At 42.6% G+C, this 21215-nt stretch overlaps 1 protein-coding gene across 3 annotated transcripts in view; it reads left to right on the top strand.

The window, feature by feature from the left end:
- Positions 1 to 17159: 17159 nt before the first annotated feature.
- The window catches only part of MAP2K1 (mitogen-activated protein kinase kinase 1), a 74952-nt gene continuing 70896 nt past the window's right edge, over positions 17160 to 21215 (top strand). For all 3 annotated transcript variants that reach the window (XM_086322932.1, XM_086322936.1, XM_086322937.1), the window contains exon 1: positions 17160 to 17600. In XM_086322932.1, the coding sequence (XP_086179058.1) occupies positions 17521 to 17600 (80 nt within the window). In that variant the 5' untranslated portion in view covers positions 17160 to 17520. The remainder of the gene's footprint in view (positions 17601 to 21215) is intronic.

Genomic DNA, 21215 nt, shown 5'->3' with positions numbered 1-21215 from the left:
ACTCATTGGAAAAGACCCTGATGCTGGGAAAGATTGGAGGTGGGAGGAAAGGGGACAACAGAGGATGAGATGGTTGAATGGCATCACCAACTCGATGGAAATGAGTTTGAGTAAGCTCCAGGTATTGGTGATAGACAGGGAAGCCTGGTGTCCTGCAGTCCATGGGGTCACAAAGAGTCGGACACAACTGAGCTACTGAACTGAACTGAGACGAGGTTCTGTTATTTGCAGTGAAGAATCTTAATATACATGGACCGATTATAAATGACAGAAGAAAAAATGTGGTTAAATGCTGATTTGCTTAATCCAAAAGTTAAGTGCTAAATAAAGATGAACAAGAGCTGGAGAAGCTGATGAAGACTTCTGGAAAGATCTGGAACTTGACCAGAGTCTTGGAATTAGGTAGGATTTGGATAGATGTATGGGAAGGTGCCCTAAAATAAGAGAAATAACAGAAGCATAAAAAATGTTGAAAAGAAAGTGTTAGTTACTCAGTGTTGTCTGACTCTTTGTAACACCATGGACTATAGCCCCCCAGGCTCCACTGTCCATGGAATTCTCCAGGCAAGAATACTGCAGTGGATTGCCATTCCCTTCTCCAGGGGATCTTCCCAACCCAGGGATTGAACCCATGGTCTCCCACATTGCAGGCAGATTCTTTACCATCTGATCCATAAGGGAAGCCCCCTCCCTCGCCCCCACTCCCGCAAAAAAAAAAAAAAATGTTGGGGAAATAAAGGCGGGATAGCTATATTAAATGGAGAGATCTCATCATAATTTTTTTCATAGCTCCTAAAAGGTTTTAAATATTATTTTTACATTATATTTGATACCTACAGAATAACTACAATACAGGAGACCCAGGTTCGATCCCTGGGTTGGGAAGATCCCCTGGAGAAGGAAATGGCAACCCACTCTTGTATTCTTGCCTGGAAAATCCCATGGACAGAGGAGCCTGGCAGGACCCCCCACGGGGTCACAAAGAGTCGGACACGACTGAGTGACTTCACTTGACACTTTACAGAATAATATATAATGTTTATGTATATTACAAAGCAAAATAATAGAATATACAAATCTATGACCATACCTTCCAATCTAAGAACTAGCCAACATCTTATTGTTGTTGTTATTCAGTCATCTAGTCATGTCTGATTCTCTGTGACTCCACGGACTGCAGCACACCAGGCCTTCCTGTCCCTCACCTTCTCCCAGAGTTTGCCCAAGTTCACATTCATTGCATTAGTGATGCCGTCCAGCCACCTCAGCCTCTGATGCCCTCGTCTCCTTCTCCCCTCCGTCTTTCCCAGCATCAAGGACTTTTCCAATGAGTCATCTGTTCACATCAGATGACCAAAATACTGGAGCTTAAGTTTCAGCATCAGTCCCTCCAGTGAATATTCAGGGCTGATCTCCCCTAAGATTGACTGGTTTGATCTTGCTGTCCAAGGGCCTTTCAGGAGTCTTCTCCAGCACCACAGTTCGAAGGCATCAATTCTTTGGCAGTCTGCCTTCTTTACTGTCCACCTCTCACAACCATCGAGACCACTGGGGCGACCATAGGCTGGACCATCCGGATCTTTTTTGCCAGGGTAATGTCTCTGCTTTTCAACACACTGTCTAGGTTTGCCATCACTTTCCTGCCAAGAAGCAGTCATCTTCTGAGTTCATGGCTGCTAGTCACCGTCCACAGGGATTTTGGAGCCCAAGAAGAAGAAATCTGTCACTACTTCCATTTTTCTCCTTCTATTTGCCATGCATGTCAACATCTTATATCTTTTTATCCCTTCTCTGATCCTCCTTCCTCCTGAGATCACCATTATCTTGAATTTTGCATCTATCATTCCTTTTAAAAATAGTTTTTGTATATAGTTATAGGCCTGAACAATATAAGCAATATGTTGTTCAATATTGCCTGTTTTGAGTTTTATAAAAAATTATATCAAACTGTAGGCAGTCTGCTCGGGCTTACTATCCTAATTTCATATTTTGTCCAGTGATTCTTCTGGGTTGTTTCACACAGCTGTAGTTTAGAAAATTTTTACTGCTCTATATGATTCTTTACTGAATGTATAACAATTTATTTAACTATTCTCTTATTGGTAAACATTTGAAATGTGTGAGGTTTTTTGCAACTCTGAACAGAACAGTGCTATTTAGATTCTTATATATGTATTTTATATATGCATTCTTAGATATGTATTGTTACATATGTATTTTTATATGTATCAAATGAACAAAGACCTTGAGCAGACATGTGGAAGGGCTAGCCTTTGAGATTTTAATTTTTTTTTTTTGCCCCACTGCACAGCATGCAGGATCTTAGTTCCCCCACCAGGACTGAACCCATGCCCCCTGCATTGGAAGCATGGACTCTTAATCACTGGACCACCAGGAAAGTCTCAGAAGGAGATAGCCTTTGAGGCAACACTTCTCTCTACTCTGATATGCAGGATGAAGCATTTTGATATAGGTGTGTTATTAGGTTTTTGATAGGAAGTTAAGGATCAGAGAAGATGATAAAGTCACTCCATGGCTGAAGTTTTCCTAGGTAAGTGCAATGGAAGGAAAAGGGGACAAGAGATTTGAAGTATTTGCAGGAAGTGATGAACCTTAAGGTCTGAACTGGATGGAGTAATGACCGAAGGAGACAGAGTGGAGGTGGGGACTTGAATGAAGTAGCGCTCTGGGTGGGGCCTATGGTTTGCTTCCAGGAGGGCACTCGAGCAAGTAAGCCTGAGACAGCAGACAGAGAGGCCCCAGGCTAGGCATCTACAACTGGGTTTCTGTTTACATTTCTTGGGATAAGTAAAAGAGGGCCTTCAGGCTGGACACTTACAACTGGCCTCCTGTATGCATTTATTGAAATGGGTAATAGGTGGGTTCCAGGTTAGATATTTACAACCAGCCTCCTGTTTGCTCTCTGAAATGGAATTAACAACTGAAACAGGGTAAATAGCCAGGCTTTGTCTCCTGTGGACTCAAGATAACAGTCATGGTAGTAACAGAGAGAGGCTAAACCTTGTTTGAGTAAAGGATCAGGAGGTCATATATTTTCCATCCTGGGAGCAAGGGAGACATTTCACATGTTCAGAAAGGCTCCCTGAGGGTCAAAAGGGGAAGGCACTGCCCCATAATATTTGATGCTAATATGCGATCCCATAGGCCTCTGGGCTGAAATCTACCTTGAGAAAATGTTGCCCACACATGTCAGGGAGGGTCCTAGGACAGGTCAGGTGTGGAAAAAGAAATCAGACAATTGGCCAAAGGGAAGATAAAGACCCAGAAGAACTGCCTTATATAAATGACTTAATTGCCTCTTTACTGCACTCCTCCTCACTTGGGAGGATGCCACAGCCTTTCTCTCTGGGTGTACCTGTCTGCCTTGCTTCTGTCTTAACTAGATAAATTGTTTCTTTGGGTGCTTTCCCACTTGTTGTGGTATGTCTCTAACGATAAACTTTGCACCTGCATTTTCAGTTTTTGCCTCCTTGAGAAATGCATGTTTCACTGGGGACAAAGATCCCAGGAAAAAATAGCTCCTTGTCTCTCTCCTTTGCTGATCTGATGGCTAGGATTCCCAGCTTTCATCCAGGCTACCCAGATTCAATTCCTGGGCAGGGATTTAAGATCTCTTCATGTCACTGATCAGATCAAGTCCATTTTGGTCAAAGGATAGAGTGTTTTAAATTTGTAATATTGGAGGTTGTACCATGCAAAGGTCCAGGATATCAATTGAGGTCACCTTACTCCTCAAAGGTCAAGTTCGACAAACTCAAATACCCATCACTTCACTTTCTGTGGAAATTAAGGCCCTTCCCAAAATTTTTGTAAATCCCAGTGAGAACAAGGTCCCCAGGGTCATCTGGGACTCTGAACTCCTGAATCTCACATGTTATTTCTGTTCTGAATTGTTTCAGTTTAGGCCCTTTCTACAGTTATAACAGTAAAAGTCACTCATTCAATAGATGTGCCCCACTTTGTGGGATTCTTAGAAAAGGGTTACATCGTATCTGGCAAAGCTTTTATCTCCGTGCCCCTCTCTCCACTTTTCTCTCTCCTTCCCATCTCCTCTGTTATGGAGAACATGCTTCCATTTTCTTAAGCTTGGCACCAATCGACACCCTCAGGATAGGGATAGGAGGCAGTGTCTATGGGTGTTCATCAACTTCAAGCACTTATTAAAATACAGTATGCTTCCCAGCAAGAATGCTTCTTTCCCTAAGAGGACTTTAGTGCTATCGATTAAGGTAGTAAAATGTTCTTCACCTCCATTCAAACAGAATTTCATGGAAAAGAAGAGTGATAAGAAAATGTACTCCAGGTGTGGTGGGCTAGAAGCAAGTCATCTTACAGACTGAGACCAGCAATATTTGACTTTCACATCTCATATTTTTAAAATTATTTCTTCTGTGTTCTCAATAGTAAGGTATTTTGCACTTCTGAAAAATATTTGAAAAAAAGAAAAATGTTTTAGATTACTTTTGACACTTTCATAATTTTAAAATGTTTTAGGTTCAAATGCTTTAAAAAGCATTTTCACCAGGTGAGGGAGCTGGGGAGCTCTTTCTTAAGTGTTTTCATGGCCCAGGAGTATATTTTGAAGACTCAAGGCTTAAGAGATGTTATTCAAAATATGAAAGAAAATTTTCCTGAGGGCATTTGAATGGCAAAAGTTTCCAAGATAGAATACCAAAAAAACCCCAACTTCATCAAAATGAAAAACTTTCACTCTTAAAAAAAAAAATGAAAAGACAAACCTCAGGCAAGGAGAATGTGAAAGTGTAAAAATGTTAGTTGTTCGGTCGTGTACGACTCTTTGCAACCCCATGGAATGTAGGCCACTAGGCTCCTCTGTCCATGGAATTCTCCAAGCAAGAATACTGGAGTGGGTTGCCATTCTCTTCTCCAGGGGATCTTCCCTATTCAGGGATCATACCTGCATCTCCTGCATTGCAGGCAGATTCTTTACCACCTGAGCCACCAGGGAAGCTACAAATCACATATTTGACAAAGGATTTTTATCTAAAGTACATAAAGAACTTTTTAAAAAGCAAACCTCAATAATAAGACAAACAACCCATTTCAAACTGGGCAAAAGATTTAAATATTCACATCACCAACAACATTTGATATATATGGATATCAAATAAACATATAAAAAATGCTCAAAATCATTAGTCAGTGTGTGTATACCCAGTCGCTCAGTCGACTCTGCTAGTGGGTTGACATTTCCTTCTCCAGGAGATCTTCCCAACCTAGGAATCAAACCCACATCCCCTGTATCTCACTGCATTGGCAGGTGGATTCTTTACTACTGAGCCATCTGGGAAGCCCACATTAGTCAGTTGAAACGTATCAATTAAAGCCACAATGAAGTACCAGTATGCATTCACTAGAATGACACATATTTTAAAAGACTAATCATACCAGATACTGGCAAAGATGTAGAATACCTGGAACTCCCCTATGTTGCTGATGGGATGTAAAATAGCTTTTTAAAAAAAAATCACTGTATTGTATTTTTGTTTATTAAAAAATTTTTTAATCTGTGCCATACAGCTTGTGGGATCTTAGTTCCCCGACCAGAAATTGAACTAGGGCCCTCAGCAGTGAAAGCACAGATTTCCATCCACTGGACCACTAGGGAATTCCCTAAAATAGTTTAAACACTTTGGAAAATAGTTTTGAAATTTCTTTAAAAGTTCAACATACACCTACCATGTGACCCAGCTATTATACTCTTGGGTATCTAGAGAGAAATGAAAACATATACACATAACGACTTGTACATAGATGTTTATAGAAGCTTTATTTGTAATATCCATCAAAAGGTGAATGAATTAATTGTGATGTGTCAATTAAATGACTTACTACTTAGCAATCAATGAACTACTGACACACACAACTACAGGGGTAAACCTCAGCAAGTATGCTCAGTGAAAGAAGCCAGACAATCCCTCCTCAATAAAAAGCATATCAAGGAGTACATACCATACAATCCCATTAATATAAAATTCTAGTTATATACAGGATAGATAAAAAAAAGGTATAGCCCAGGGAATTATATTCAATATCCTGGGATAAACCATAATGAAAAAAATACGCATAATTGAGTCACTGTTGAACAGTAGAAATTAAACACAACCTAGTAATTCAACTACAAAAGTGAAGAGTGTTAGTTGCTCAGTGGTGTCTGACTCTTTGCAACCCCAGGGACCATAGCCTGCCGGGCTCCTCTGTCCATGGGATTCTCCAGGCAAGACTACTAGAATGGGTAGCCATTTCCTTCTCCAGTGGATCTTCTTGATCCAGGGATCAAACCTGGGTCTCCTGCACTGCAAGCAGATTCTTTACTGTCTGAGCCACCAGGGAAGCCCCTTCGATAAAATGAAAATAAATCAATTTAAAAAAATGAAAATTATAGCAGGGGCAATGGGCAGGTGCAGAGGGGCAGGATTCTGAAGGGGCACAAGGAAACTGCTGGGAGGTGGCGGGTGTGTTTATTATCTTGATTGTGGTGATGGTTTGTCCACATATGTCAAAATCGTTCAAATGTTATCCTTTCCGTGTATGCCACCTATCATATGATTATGTCTCAATAGATCTGTAAAAAAAAAAAAATCTTAAAGTATAAAAAATGTTTTAAACATATAGAAGAAAATTCCCTCAATAGAATTTAAACTAATTTGAATGTATTTATTGAGTTCCCAGTTCTAAAGGGTATATAGCACTGAATTTGGGACCTGTTACCTTATAGAAGGGCTTCCCTGGTGGCTCAGATGGTAAAGAATGTCTTGCAATGCGGGAGACCTGGGTTCGATCCCTGGGCAGGGAAGATCCCCTGGAGGAGGGCATGGCAACCCACTCCAGCATTCTTGCCTGAAGAATCCCCATGGACAGTGAAGCGTGGTGGGCTACAGTCCATGGGGTCACGAAGAGTCGGACACAACGAGCAACTAAGCACAGCCCAGCACCTTACAGAGAGTGAAGGGGTAATCAGTATTTTTCTTCTTTTTTTTTTTGTATTTTAACACAAATAAAACCAAACAAAAAAAGGAAGTACCACAATTGTTAGAAGAGGAATAAGAAGGACCATGTGAATTAACTGATTATTTCATTTTATAATCAGTAGTCTTAATCCTTCAAAATAAGAATGCTTCTTTTTATGTTTACATTGCAAATGGCTAAAAGGCTTGAAGTAAAACAAAATGATTTCATGTGAAAAAAAGTACATATTTTTTTATTGCCTATGAGGACAGAAAAGTTATGAAAGGAAGTTTTGAGTGAAAGCCAATAAGTGGTTCTTTTTTTAAGAAGGTTTTGCCTGGGGACTTTCCTGGTGGTCCAGTGATTAATACTCTGTGCTTCCAACACAGGGGGCCTGGGTTCAATTCCTGGTTGGGGAAGTTCTGCATGCCATGAGGTGTAGCAAAAAAGAAAAGGGTAAAAAAAGAGGGCATTGTAGTATATTACAGATAGAGCTTTTCAGAAACTTGATAAAGATTTTTCCTTCTCTATAACAGGGCGATTCAGTAGATAGTTTTACAAAGACTATAGAAAAATACATAAGGAGGACAGATTCTTGGGTTTCAGTGAACCCTTAGGCAGGTAACCCATTGCTATGGAAAGAGCCTGGGCAGGTGAGACACTAGACCTGGCTATGGTGTAATATTCACCATTGATCTGTACTGTAACCCAAGCTTTTCTATAAAGCAGAGATCACACTGGATCGTGGTACTTAATCTATGTGCCCTTAGACATTGTTTTCATACTGTTCATACTGTTTATGGGGTTCTCAAGGCAAGAATACTGAAGTGGCTTGCCATTCCCTTCTTCAGTGGACCACATTCTGTCAGACCTCTCCACCATGACCCATCTGTTTTGGGTGGCCCCACACAGCATGGCTTAGTTTTATTGAGTTAGACAAGACTGTGGTCCGTGTGATTAGATTGACTAGTTTTCTGTGATTATGGTTTCAGTGTGTCTGCCCTCTGATGCCCTTTGGCAACACGTACCGTCTTACTTGGGTTTCTCTTACCTTGGACGTGGGGTATCTCTTCACGGTGCTCCAGCAAAGCACAGCTGCTGCTCTTTACCTTGGACGAGGGGTATCTCCTCACAGCCTCCCCTCCTGACCTTGAACGTGGAGTAGCTCCTCTCGGCCCTCCTGCGCCCGTGCAGCCACCACTCCTTGGACATGGGGTAGCTCCTCCCCCATGTCCACACTATTCTGAAAGAGATGGGAATACCAGACCACCTGACCTGCCTTGCAGGTCAGGAAGCAACAGTTAGAACTGGACATGGAACAACAGACTGGTTCCAAATAGGAAAAGGAGTACATCAAGGCTGTATATTGTCACCCTGCTTATTTAACTTCTATGCAGAGTACGTCATGAGAAACGCTGGGCTGGAAGAAGCACAAGCTGGAATCAAGATTGCCAGGAGAAAGATCAAGAACCTCAGATATGCAGATGACACCACCCTTATGGCAGAAAGTGAAGAGGAACTAAAAAGCCTCTTGATGAAAGTGAAAGAGGACAGTGAAAAAGTTGGCTTAAAGCTCAACATTCAGAAAACTAAGATCATGACATCTGGTCCCATCACTTCATGGCAAATAGATGGGGAAACAGTGGAAACAGTGTCAGACTTTATTTTTTGGGCTCCAAAATCACTGCAGATAGTGATTGCAGCCATGAAATTAAAAGACGCTTACTCCTTGGAAGAAAGGTTATGACCAACCTAGATAGCATATTAAAAAGCACAGACATTACTTTGCCAACAAAGGTCCATCTAGTCAAGGCTATGGTTTTTCCAGAGGTCATGTATGGATGTGATAGTTGGACTGTGAAGAAATCTGAGCGCCGAATAATTGATGCTTTTGAACTGTGGTGTTAGAGAAGACTCTTGAGAGTCCCTTGGACTGCGAGGAGATCCAACCAGTCCATTCTAAAGGAGATCAGTCCTGGGTGTTCTTTGGAAGGACTGATGCTAAAGCTGAAACTCCAGTACTTTGGCCACCTCATGTGAAGAGTTGACTCATTGGAAAAGACCCTGATGCTGGGAGGGATTGGGGGCAGGAGGAGAAGGGGACGACAGAGGATGAGATGGCTGGATGGCATCACTGACCTGATGGACGTGAGTCTGGGTGAACTCTGGAAATTGGTGATGGACAGGGAGGCCTGGTGTGCCTCTTGCCTGGTGTGGCAGATTCTTTACTGTCTGAGCCACCAGGGAAGACCGTGAGTACTAGACTGGGTAGCCTATCCCTTCTCCAGGGGATCTTCCTAACCCAGGAATCAAACTGGGGTCTCCTGCATTGCAGGCAGAATCTCTACCATCTGAGCTACCAGAGAAGCCCTCTGAGGCACTATCAACTAACAAATACTCACCAACAAAATCTGGAAAACACTGAAAAGCACAAAATAAAAAATAAAATAATCTCACCCACACTTTTGTGTACTCAGTCACTCAGTCATGCCTGACTCTTTGCAACCCCATGAACTGTAGCCCCTGTAGCCTGCCAGGCTCCTCTGTCCATGGAATTTTCCAGGCAAGAACACTGGAGTTGGTTGCCATTTCCTTCTCTATAATTTTACCCCCTAGAAATAAACACTGTTAGCATCTTGAAATATTTCCTTCTTCTTCTCTCTCTCTCAATCTCTCCCTCTCTCTATCCATCATATGTATTTACACTGTATTTTGATAATAAAATGGTGCTCATATGTATTTAATTTTTATAAGTGCTTTTGTCACTACTTTTGCAGCATTTTCCCCTGCTGTTATATTATTATTTTAAAGAGAGATTTTTAAACTGATGCACTGTTTCATCATGTAGATGGATCATAAAATCCTCTATTTTGGGCCATTAGTTTCTTAAGATAACATAATTTATTACTTTTTTAGCACAGAGAAATTCAAAGAAGGGAAACAAAAATTGCCATTATCTTCCTGCCTAGGAAATACCTGTTGACATTTTCAAAGAAAATTTTTTAAAAATAAAGCAGTTCATTTATATGGACAGAAAAATCTAACAAAATAAAAAAAAGTACAAAATGAAAAGTGAAAGCTTTTCTTCCCACTCAGTAAGTCTTTCTTTCTAAAGGTAATTACTGTTAACTAATTCTTGATTTTTTTTCTTCTAAGATGGGGAATGGGGGAAAAAAACACTGAATTCATTGAAAGAGAGCAAACAAAGTTAGTATAAAAGAAAAATTAATTTGTGTTTACAGCTTGTAATTATGAGTAATGCTGAAACACACATCTCTGTTATATATAAATCTTTGTGCACATCTCTGATGATTTCCCTAAAATAAATTTGAACTGTATGCATTATGGACATTATATGAAATTGGTTTTTTCCCAACAGTTTTTAAACTAAGTATGAATGACATTGAGTTTTGTCAGTTTCTAAGTTTGGCCCCAGATTCTTAGAACTCAAAAGCGTGGATTATGATCTACTCAAACCATTCAACTTATGCCAAATATGTGGCATATTTCGAGTGGTTTGAAGCCACTTGAAATTGAAGGTAAGTATGAAAATTACAGAAAGAGGTGGTAGATAAAGGAACAATCATCATTATTTATGGCATGATCAAGATCTTTAGTGTCATTATAATTGGAGATACTTGAAAATGTCACAGCCAAACTTACCTGATGACTATCAAATAAAACCAATTGTACCTATCTATTACTTGGCAAGGTACCAAGAGGTTCTAGAAGATCATTAACCTGGGAATTAGATGTGTTCCTGTTCTACCCCTAACTAGCTGTGTGACCGCAAAGGGCACCACTAAACCCTCCAAGGCTCAGTTGTACTATTTAATTCAAGTTCTAAAATTCTAAAAGGAACTGTCTCCCACTCTCTTTACACAGAAACCCCATATCAGGTACCAGACAAGGATCTAGTTATAAAGGTCTATCTATTCAGAGAAAGCACACACAGGAGTAAGAATAAATAGCAGTATGGCTCAGTAGTAATTATAACGACACCAAATTGCTATCAGTATAATGACAATAACAATATTTTATATTTTATGAGACAGCACCATGAAAACAATCTGGAACATCACAGAGAAGAGATTCCTTGCTCCCTGGGAGTATGAAGTGAAAAGTGAAACTGAAAGTCACTCAATTGTGTCTGACTCTTTGCGACCCCATGGACTATACAGTCCACAGAATTCTCTAGGCCAGAATACTGGAGTGGGTAGCCTTTCCCTTCTCCAGGGGATCCTCCCAGCCCAGGGATTGAACCCAGGTCTCCCACATTACAGGCAGATTCTCTACCAGCTGAACCACAAGGGAAACCCAAGAAAACTGGAGTGGGTAGCCTATCCCTTCTCCAGACGATCTTCCCGATCCAGGAATCGAACTGGGGTCTCGTGCATTGCAGGTGGATTCTTTCCCAACTGAGGTAAAACACACTGATGTACCAATCAATATAATTTAAAATATCTTAAAATACACATAAACCCGAGACTATGTGTCATGCACTGCTCATTTGTGGGGATGAAACTCTCTTTAGACAAATTCTAAGCTCTCTACAAGATGACCTGGCCTCTGAGCAGGAGTATGAATTATAAAAAGATTGATAGATGTTACAATGACTCTACCTGTGTAGGCCCTGTATTCTTTTATCATAGCTCTCAAATCTGTAGATTAAATGGTCACTCTCATTTTAAATTTCCTGCCTGTAATCTTTGCAAAGCACTTGACAGGAAAAGGATGATGCTGGGGTTTTCCATTGAGTAGAAGCAAGAATGGGGAAAAAAAAAAAAAAACAAACTGACCAGTGATGACAAGCATTCAAATAAATGTTCTGGGAAAGATTTGTTTCATCTCAGACCAGATTAGAGATTAAGAATATCCGGGACCCTGGACTGTGATTGCAAAGGAAGTCAAGACTTCCTTCCCCACAGCTGCCCTCGAGGAAGCTAGAATGTCCCAAGTATATCTTCTTTCATTGTGCTCCCCAAGGGAGAAAAGCAAAGTAGCACATCTCTCACGGATGCCAAGCCAGGGTGAGGTCCCTACCCCCACTCCCCTCCAAAAAAAGGTGCCAGATCTGACATCCTGTCTGGTTGAAGCCACATCCTTAGACAGCAATTGAAATTGCATCAGCCTTCACCTTGCTGGGGCACCTTTTCCTTTAAACGAAGGGCAAGTGACCATTAAATGTGGCTCCCAAAATAACCCAGTGGTTTCATTGCATTTGGAATGTCTGACATCTAGAACTGAGGAAGTGGATGTACTGCCTCTGAAGGGGGAGGGGAGGGTGGTGTTACCCTGTCCACTGTGACCCTTCACTCAGTTACTCAATAGGAACAGCTGCCAAACTCACAGGAGCTTCAAAATCTAGACAATGGATTATATTCCTTAGCTGTTTATTTAAACATTACAAAAGTCAGCCCCACCTGGCAGAATGAATTATAGGCAAAGGGAGTTTTAATGACAGTAAAAGCCTTTAATAAAGAGTCAGAGTTCTCTCATGACTAGAGAGTAGGAAAATGTGGTATAAAAATGAAGAAGGAAATTCCCTGGCGGTACAGTGGTTAAGACGCCAAGCTTCCACTGCAGGGGGTGTGGGTCTGATCTCTGGTGCGGGAGCTAAGATCCCACATGCTACTTGGGGTATGGCAAAAAAAAAAAAGGGAAAACGTAAGGTGGAATTTCCTCATATGGATTAACTTTTGTTTACCATAACTTGACTTTTTTTATTTTGAATTTCCCGGTTGAATTTGTCATAATAAGAGAATAAAAGGTCTTAATTTGTAAGAAGCAAATATGGACTTGCTGCTAAAATAAAACTCATAGGCTGATAATATCATAAACTTCACTGATCCTAAAATATTAACTGTGTGAGCATGGCTAGTACGAACACAGGACTCCATAATGTAAATGGCAGTGTTTCATGAATGGTTCTTATTATCTTTTTATACTATTCTAGTTTTTCCCCCCATATTAAGCTGGCATTAGTTACATAAAATTTTTTAAACCCACAAAATACTCAGAAGGCCTATATGTTTTAATGTGAGAAAGGCCTATATTTTCTTTCAGTCTAAAAACCAAAATAGAAAAAATAAAAATACATTTCAGCTGGTCTGACCTATTTTCTGACAGGGAAAAAAAGTCTTCTTGTGATTTCTTTTTCTCCCATGTTTTATGGAGATGTAATTGACCTAAGACAGGAGGAGAAGGGGATGACAGAGGATGAGATGGTTGGATGTCATCACTGACTCCATGGACATAAGTTTGAGCAAGCTCCGGGTGTTGGCAATGGACAGGGAAGCCTCGTGTGCTGCAATCCATGGGGTCACAGAGTCGGTTGGACATGACTGAGCGACTGAACTGAATTGACGTATAACATTGTGTAAATTTGTGTACAAAATGTTGATTTGACAAAGCTATATATTGTAAAATGATTATACCATAGCGTTAACTAAGCCTTCCTTGTTGTCCCATAATGACCATTTCTGTTTTGTGTAAGAACATTTAAAATTTACTCTGAGCAACAGTCAGTTATATACTACAGTATTATTAGCTATACCATACTGTATATCAGGCTCTCAGAACTCGTGGATTTTATAACTGAAGTTTGTACCCTTTGACCAATATCTCCTCATTTCTTCTCCCCAAGTTTTTTGTAACCTCTACTCTACTGTTTCCCTGAGTTTGGCTTTTATAGATTTCACATACAAGTGAGATCATACAGTATTTGTTTTTCTCTGTCTGACTTATCTCATTTAGAGTAAGGTCCATCCACATCACTGCAAATGGCGGGATTTCCTTGTATCTCATGGCTGAGGAATATTCCATTCCAGGTCTTCTTCCTCTGTTCATCTGTTGATGGACACTTAGGCTGTTTCCGTATCTTAACTACTGTGAATAAGGCTGTGTTGAACATGGAGTGCAGAGATCTCTGTGAGATCCTGATCTCAGTTCCTTTGGATACATACCCAAGCGTGGAATTGTTGGATCATTTGGTAGATCTATTTTTAATTTCATTTCTTTTTAGAAACTCCACTAATTTTATGGGGGGTTTTTGATGTATCAATTTGGGTTCCCACCAAAAAGCCCAGGGGTTCCCTTTTCTCCACACCCTGCCAATACTTATCTGTTTTTTTTTTTTTTTATGATAGCCATTCTAACAGGTATTAGGTGATATCTCATTGTGGTTTTGATTTCCATTTCCTTGATAATTAGTGGTGTTGGGTAAATTTCTTTTTTTTCCTCTAGTAATTGTTTTATTGAGGGGTAACATAGGTCCAGAACACACACTGTTTTAATGAAAGATAATAAAAATCATACGTGGAACACACTTTCCTGTGATCTCTACCCAGAGCAAGAAAGCAAACGTTACTAGCACCTTAAAAGCCTCCTTCAACTCACCTTTTGATTCCTCTCCTCCTCAAGGATGCCTCTATCCCAGCTTCTGCCTCCACAGACTAGATTTGTTAGTTTTGAGTAAATATATGTATAATATATATATATATGGTATATACATAAATACATATATATTTCTCCTGTCTAGTTTCTTTTACCCAACAGGATGTTAATGAGATTCATTTATATCATTACATGGCGTTGGTGTTGTTCAGTCGCAAAGTCGTCTGACTCTTTGTGACCCCATGGAATGCAGCATGCCAGACTCTTCTGTCCTTCACTATCTCCCAGAGCTTGCTCAAATTCAAGTCCATTGAGTCAATGATATTATCTAACCATTTCATCCTCTGCTGCCCCCTTCTCCTCCTGCCCTCAATCTTTCCCATCAGGATGTTTTCCAATGAGTTGGCTCTTTGTATCAGGTGACCAAAGTATTGGAGCTCCAGCATCAGTCCTTCTGATGAATATTCAGGACTGATTTCCTTTAGGACTGACTGGTTTGATCTCCTTGCAGTCCAAGGGACTCTCAAGAGTCTTCTCCAACACCACAGTTCAAAAGCATCAAGTCTTTGGAATTCAGCCTTCCTTACAGTCTGAATCTCACATCTGTACCTGACTACTGGAAAAACCAAAGCTTTGACTATATGAACCTTTATTGACAAAATGACAAAATTAAAAAGCATTTGCTCTGCTTTTTAATATGCTATCCAGGTTTGTCATAGCTTTTCTTCCAAGGAGCTAGTATCCTTTAATTTTATGGCTACAGTCCCCATCCACTTTGGTAAGCTAAAATAAAATCTGTCACTGTTTCTACTTTTTGCTCATCTATTTGTCATGAAGTGATGGGACTGGATGCCGAGATCTTAGTTTCTGGAGACCTTTTACCCTTTAGCAGTCATTCTACTGTTTCTTGCTCAGCTTTCCCACCAAATCCTAAACAATCATTAATCTACTTTCTGTCTCTATAAAGTTGCTTATTCTGGACATTTCACATAAATGAAATTACAAAATGTGTGGGGTATTGTAGTTGGCTTCTTTCACTTGGCATGATGTTTCCAAAGTTCATGAATGCTATAGCACAGATCAGCACTTCATTCCTTTTTATGGTCAAATTATATTCCATTGCATGGATGTGCCACATTTTATTTATCTGTTGATGGACATTTGGGTTGTCTCCATTTTTTGACTATTATGAATAATACTGCCACACATTTGCATAAAAATTTGTGTACAAGTTTCGTATGGATATTATATTTTCACTTCTCTTGAGCACATAGGAGTGGAATTGCAGGGTCATATCAGAGAAGGCAATGGCACCCCACTCCAGTACTCTTGCCTGGAAAATCCCATGGACGGAGGAGCCTGGTAGGCTGCAGTCCATGGGGTCGCTGAAGGTCGGACACGACTGAGCCACTTCACTTTGACTTTTCACTTTCATGCATTGGAGAAGGAAATGGCAACCCACTCCAGTGTTCTTGCCTGGAGAATCCCAGGGACGGGGGAGCCTGGTGGGCTGCAGTCCATGGGGTCACTCAGAGTCAGGCACGACTGAGCGACTTCACTTCCACTTTTCACTTTCATGCAAAGGAGAAGGAAATGGCAACCCACTCCAGTGTTCTTGCCTGGAGAATCCCAGGGACGGGGGAGCCTGGTGGGCTGCTGTCTATGGGGTCGCACAGAGTCGGACACGACTGAAGTGACTCAGCAGCAGCAGCATGGTAACTATATTTAACTGAGGAACTGGCAGACTGTTTTCCAAAATATCTTCACAATTTTACATTCTCATTTTAATCTTTAAACAATTTATAAAATATGTTTTACATTGAATAAATTATATACATAATAAAAAATTCAAACAGCATAAATGGCTAAAAAGTGAAAAGCAAACTTTACCCTCTACATATTGCAAATGGCTAGGTGGCTGACAGGCTGCTCTGGACCAGGGGGTGTAGATGCTTACCTGGTTTTGCACACCTAATGCCTTTAGGACTGAAGAGAAAGGGAAAGAGGAAGAGGTGAACTGAATGTGTATTTTGAATCATACAAGTCATCTTCATTTCATTAAGTTCTTTATTCACATCTTTTTTCTTCAAGTTTTATAGAACCGGAATTATCTGTTGAAAGGACTTTTTTCAAAAGGTTTTTAAGATATATTCCCAATCTGCTCTCAGAAATGCCCCAATTTAAAGTCTCATCCGGACTGAATACTCATTTCCCTGTACGCTTGTCAGCAGACTAATACTGTGTATTACCACTTTACATGTAACTTTCTACTTGCCAATTTGCTACACACAAGGAGTCTCTTGACAAGTTGTCTATTCCCCAACGCTGCCTCTAGAAACAGGAAGGGGTCTTTTTCTTTATTCATTTTATTACTTTAGCTCCATCAATGTGACTCGGCCCTGGGGCTACAGGCACCGTAGAGGAGGAGACCGCGTGGCGACCTACCGGATCAAGCTCACCTCGACTAGCTATGGGAGCCAGGATGCACAACCTTTCCCGGTAGGTCCACCTGGGAGTCTCTAGGCGGCAGAGGGCGCTGTGGAGCCAGGGCCGGACCCCGCCCCCAGGGCCGCGCGCCGCGCCCCGTGACGTATTTCCGCGTCATCTGCCGCCGAGGCGTGCTCTCATTGGCTGTCAGAGAGGCAATTGGGGCGGAGCCAGGTGGGCGTGTGGAAAACGCAGCCTCCTGGAATTGGGGGGGCGAGGCTTCCCCTGTCCCCAGCCCTCCCCCAAATCTCCCCCGCCCTCCAGTCCGTCTCTGGGACTGCTGCGCTGAGCCGCTTGGAACGCGGCAGTGGCGGCGGCGCACTTTCCCGGGCTGTGGCTGGATCAGCGTTGTGGTGCGCGCGCCCGGGACCGGTTGACTGAGGGAGAGTGGGAGGGAATCCCGGGCTGCCGAGCTGCGCCGGCGGGGAAGCCCTTCGGTTCCCTGTGCACTGAGCAAGTGGGCCGGGGGTTCCCCCAGACCGCCACTGGCCCTTTGGCCCTGACGGGACCGCGCAGGGCGCGCCCCCCGAAGGCAGCCTTCGGGCTTGCGGCCCAGACTTGGCCCCGCGAGGCCGGCGCGGGGCAGCTCAGAGGGAGGAAGCTAGAGGGGCCGCCCTCAGAGTTGGGAGCGCCTTTCCTGGGTCCAAAATGCCCAAGAAGAAGCCGACGCCCATCCAGCTGAACCCGGCCCCGGACGGCTCCGCGGTTAACGGGACCAGCTCGGCGGAGTAAGTCTTGGGGTGGGGGGCGGGCTGGGGAGGCCCGGGCCGGGGTGCAGAAGCCAGTCGGGTGTGCGCCTCGCGCGGGGCTCTGCTCGGGTCATCACGTACGTCTCGGGCCGCCGGGCGCGAGGAACTCCCGGCCGCCGAGGTATCAGTGACTAAGCACTGATTGTGCTCCTGACTCAGACCAGTCCGTGCACCCAACGAGTAGCGATGCCCCATCCCCACCCCTTTACCGACCCTTTCAGTCATCCCTGACCTCTGGTTATTTTCCCTCTCCCTAAAAAATAAAAACTGGTTTATCGCCCGCCTGTCCCCAGCTCTTTCTCCTAGATTCTCTGGGATTCTGGTGTGTAACAGGGAGAAGGGAGCCAATGTTTTGGAAAAATTAAGATCGCATCTGCGTCTTGAGATCAACTCAGGATGTAGAATGTGGAGTTGGGACCGGCAAGCAGTCCTCACCTTCGTGCTTGACACCTGTGGGCTGGGAGTGGCTAGTCGCGGCCGCTGCCTGGCCAGCGAGGACTTGTGTACACCAACACCCCCGAGGCTTTTTACTTGTCGACTTTGGGAGCTCCCATTCCTTGGCCTTCTTCCTGGAGACTCTTGTTTTGAAGGGAGCTGCTTTTCTTTTCTTCATCTGACTTTTCATTCATTCACCAGATCTCTTCTCATAGGTGTCTCTCCTGGGCTGCTTTAATTGGCCATGAGCCCAATTTTGGACCTGAGACATCACACCATGTTCTTGGAAATCACACACAAGGTGTTCCATCTCTGCAACTTCCAGTGTTCATCACAAACCAGCAGTTTACTTCTCTAAACAGTGATGAGTCTGTTTGATGGACGTTTCTGAGTTGCCAGCTCTTTTGTATCCTAGGTAAGGGACAGGACTGTGTGAAGGAGAAAGATCTGGCGAGCTGGAGAAATAAACAGAAAAGATTAAGAGTTCTTAATCTCTTACCTGCACCCCTGGAAACTTTAGGAAACCAGCTGATGGAAAGAACAGATTAGGCCTCGACCTTCTGCCCTTTGGTGATTTCTGTAACCTCTGTTTGTCTCTCTCGATGTTAATAGCCTGGGGACTTGTTGGCTTGGTGGCTCTGTCCACCCCTATAACGATCACAAGGCCAGTGGTGAACAGACCTGTGATGTGAGCTCAACCACATTCCTCAGACAAACTCCTTTCGATACTGAAGTATCTGTTTTGCATGATATTAACTTGCCCAGGTTAGTGGATAACTTTGCAAACATTGATGCACGTTTAGTGTACGGAATTTTATCCCCTAAAAATAGTCTGAAATCACCCCCACCTCCACCACCACCACCAGAGCAGGGCAGGACAGGACAAATTTTGACCACAGTGGATTCTGACTGAATGTTGTGTCCTGACCATCGTGCTCCCATTTGTTTTGGAGGAAGGTAGTGAGTGAAAGTGGGGTTTCCCAAGTGGCACTAATGGTAAAGAACCCACCTGCCAATGCAGGAGACAAGAGATGCAGGTTTGATCCTTTGGGTCGGGAAGATCCTCTGGAGGAGGGCAAGGCAGCTCACTCCAGTACTCTTGCCTGGGAATTCCATGGACAGAGGAGCCTGGTGGGCTACAGTCCATAGGGTCTCAAAGAGTCGGACACAACTGAAGCGACTAAGCCGCAGCAGCAGCAGTGAGTGGAAGTACCTGTAGTCATTCTGTTGTTGTGACCCAGTGTTCTTACAAAGTGACTGTAAGAACTCACAAGGAACTTACAAAGTTCTTACAATTGTGACTGTGTTCTTACAAAGGGGAGAGGGAAGAAAAAAAGGAAAAGAACTATGCTGAAGTTGGTGGCAGATATATTTGGTGGGACTGGGAGATTCTAAACAGTGGGTAAAAGGTTGGACTGTGGAGTCAGGCTAAGTTTGTGGTTTTTTGATCTGGGTCAGGTCTCTCTAGGGCTTAGGTTTAGTTTTTTTGTTTGTGAAAATGGGTCTAATGATAGATCTGTTTAGAGTTGTGAAGACTAAATGGGCTAATAGTAGTAGCTCTTCCGTCAGTGTTGGCTGCTGGTACCTTTGTTACTGGGTAGAGAATGCTGAGGGAAGCCTGAAGGTAATTTGCAGTCGTGGTGGTAGATGAGGCGCCATAGCTTCTGGATAACCAACCCCCTTACTCAGTTTTCTGTGCCGTGTGCATCTACCTCCGTGACTCATGGCTGTGTTACAGTAGGAGGCATCTCTGTGTAGGCTGCCTGAGACAAAACGGGGACTGTTCCCCTGCCCCTTGCCTTCATGGGGGAAAGCTGTACACATCTGTTAATACATCTTTCCCGTTTTTCAAGCAAAGCTGATGTATTCATGTTTCTCTCAGTAGATCAGGCCATGATTTGGCACATTTTCATAAAGTGTAAAAAGAAAAAAGTCCATTGACATTAAAGAACTCTTGGTACTAAATTGGCAAGGTTGTTTGTGACTTCCTGGCACTTGGGACTGCTCTCTAATGGAGCACTTACCCCATTCAGACAAAGTTATGTTATATGGGACCTGGATTCTATGCAGCTTCTGGGGGTCCTTGAAGAAAAAGACTGCAAAAATGTTTCTTTTGCAAGTTTGCAGAAATATATGAGTATATTGCAAGGGTGCTGAATGTTAGAGTGAAATAAGTTGGAAACAAGATCATGTCATTTCCCTGTTTAAAATGTTTTCTCTGGGAATTCCCTAGTGGTCCAGCGATTAGGACTTCCTGTTTCCACTGCTGAGGGCCTGGGTTCAATCCCTCGTCAGGGAACTAAGATCCCACAAACTTCACAACTCAGCACCGCTCCCCACACCCAAAAAAAGTTTTCATAGTTTCATTGCAGTTAGAATAAAATAAAATTGAAATTCTTTATATTGGGCTGTACGTCTGCTGTATCCCCCCTTCCCCGCCCCATCTCTTTAACCACACTTCCTGCTGCTCCTTTCTTCCGTTACGCTGGTCTTCTTTCACTTCCTCCATTTGGATGGTCCATGCTCCCTCCAGACCCTCGCACATGCTGTTCCGTTGGCCTGACATGAATCCTCCCTTTCTCTTCCCAAGCTGCGAAGGAAGCAGTCTTCACCTCTCTGAGTAACTGTCATTTCCTCAGAGATGTTCACAGACCACCTAATCTAAAGTGGGTCCCTCTTTCTCATGTCACCTGACTTTTTTAATGGCACTCATTCACTGTCCATAATCTTTTACTGGGGTATTTTAATAGTTCTGTCTTCTGTACACCTTATAACCTGTAAGATCGGATCGCCCTTTTTTTATTTGCTGTTCAATAAGTAGTGCCTGGAATAGTACCTGGAAAGTAATCAGTGCACAAATGTTTGTGGAGAAAATTAGGGAAATTTCTAATATTTGCATAGTCTGTTTATCAAGTCTTTTAATAGCTTTTCTTTTTTTTTTTGTTATTTCTCCCTTTATTTTCATTCCCTCCTCCCCACTTCTCTCCCCAAGACACCATCTCACCCACTCTGGATATTTAATATATGGTCCTATAATTCTACCTATTCGTTGGGTATATGTGTACTTTCGGGAGGGAGATAGTGTTGTTTTGTGTGCTTAGGGTGCTGTATACTGTTGTGCTATTATTCAGCCTTGAAGGAAATCCTGCCATTTGCAAC

The sequence above is a fragment of the Bos grunniens genome, chromosome 10, assembly GCF_055505025.1.
Source record: "Bos grunniens cultivar Pamir isolate PY7600 chromosome 10, Bosgru_T2T1.0, whole genome shotgun sequence".
Lineage (NCBI taxonomy): Eukaryota > Metazoa > Chordata > Mammalia > Artiodactyla > Bovidae > Bos > Bos grunniens.
The sequence above is the reverse complement of the archived record's forward strand: the minus strand, read 5'-3'. Positions and strand labels throughout refer to the sequence as shown.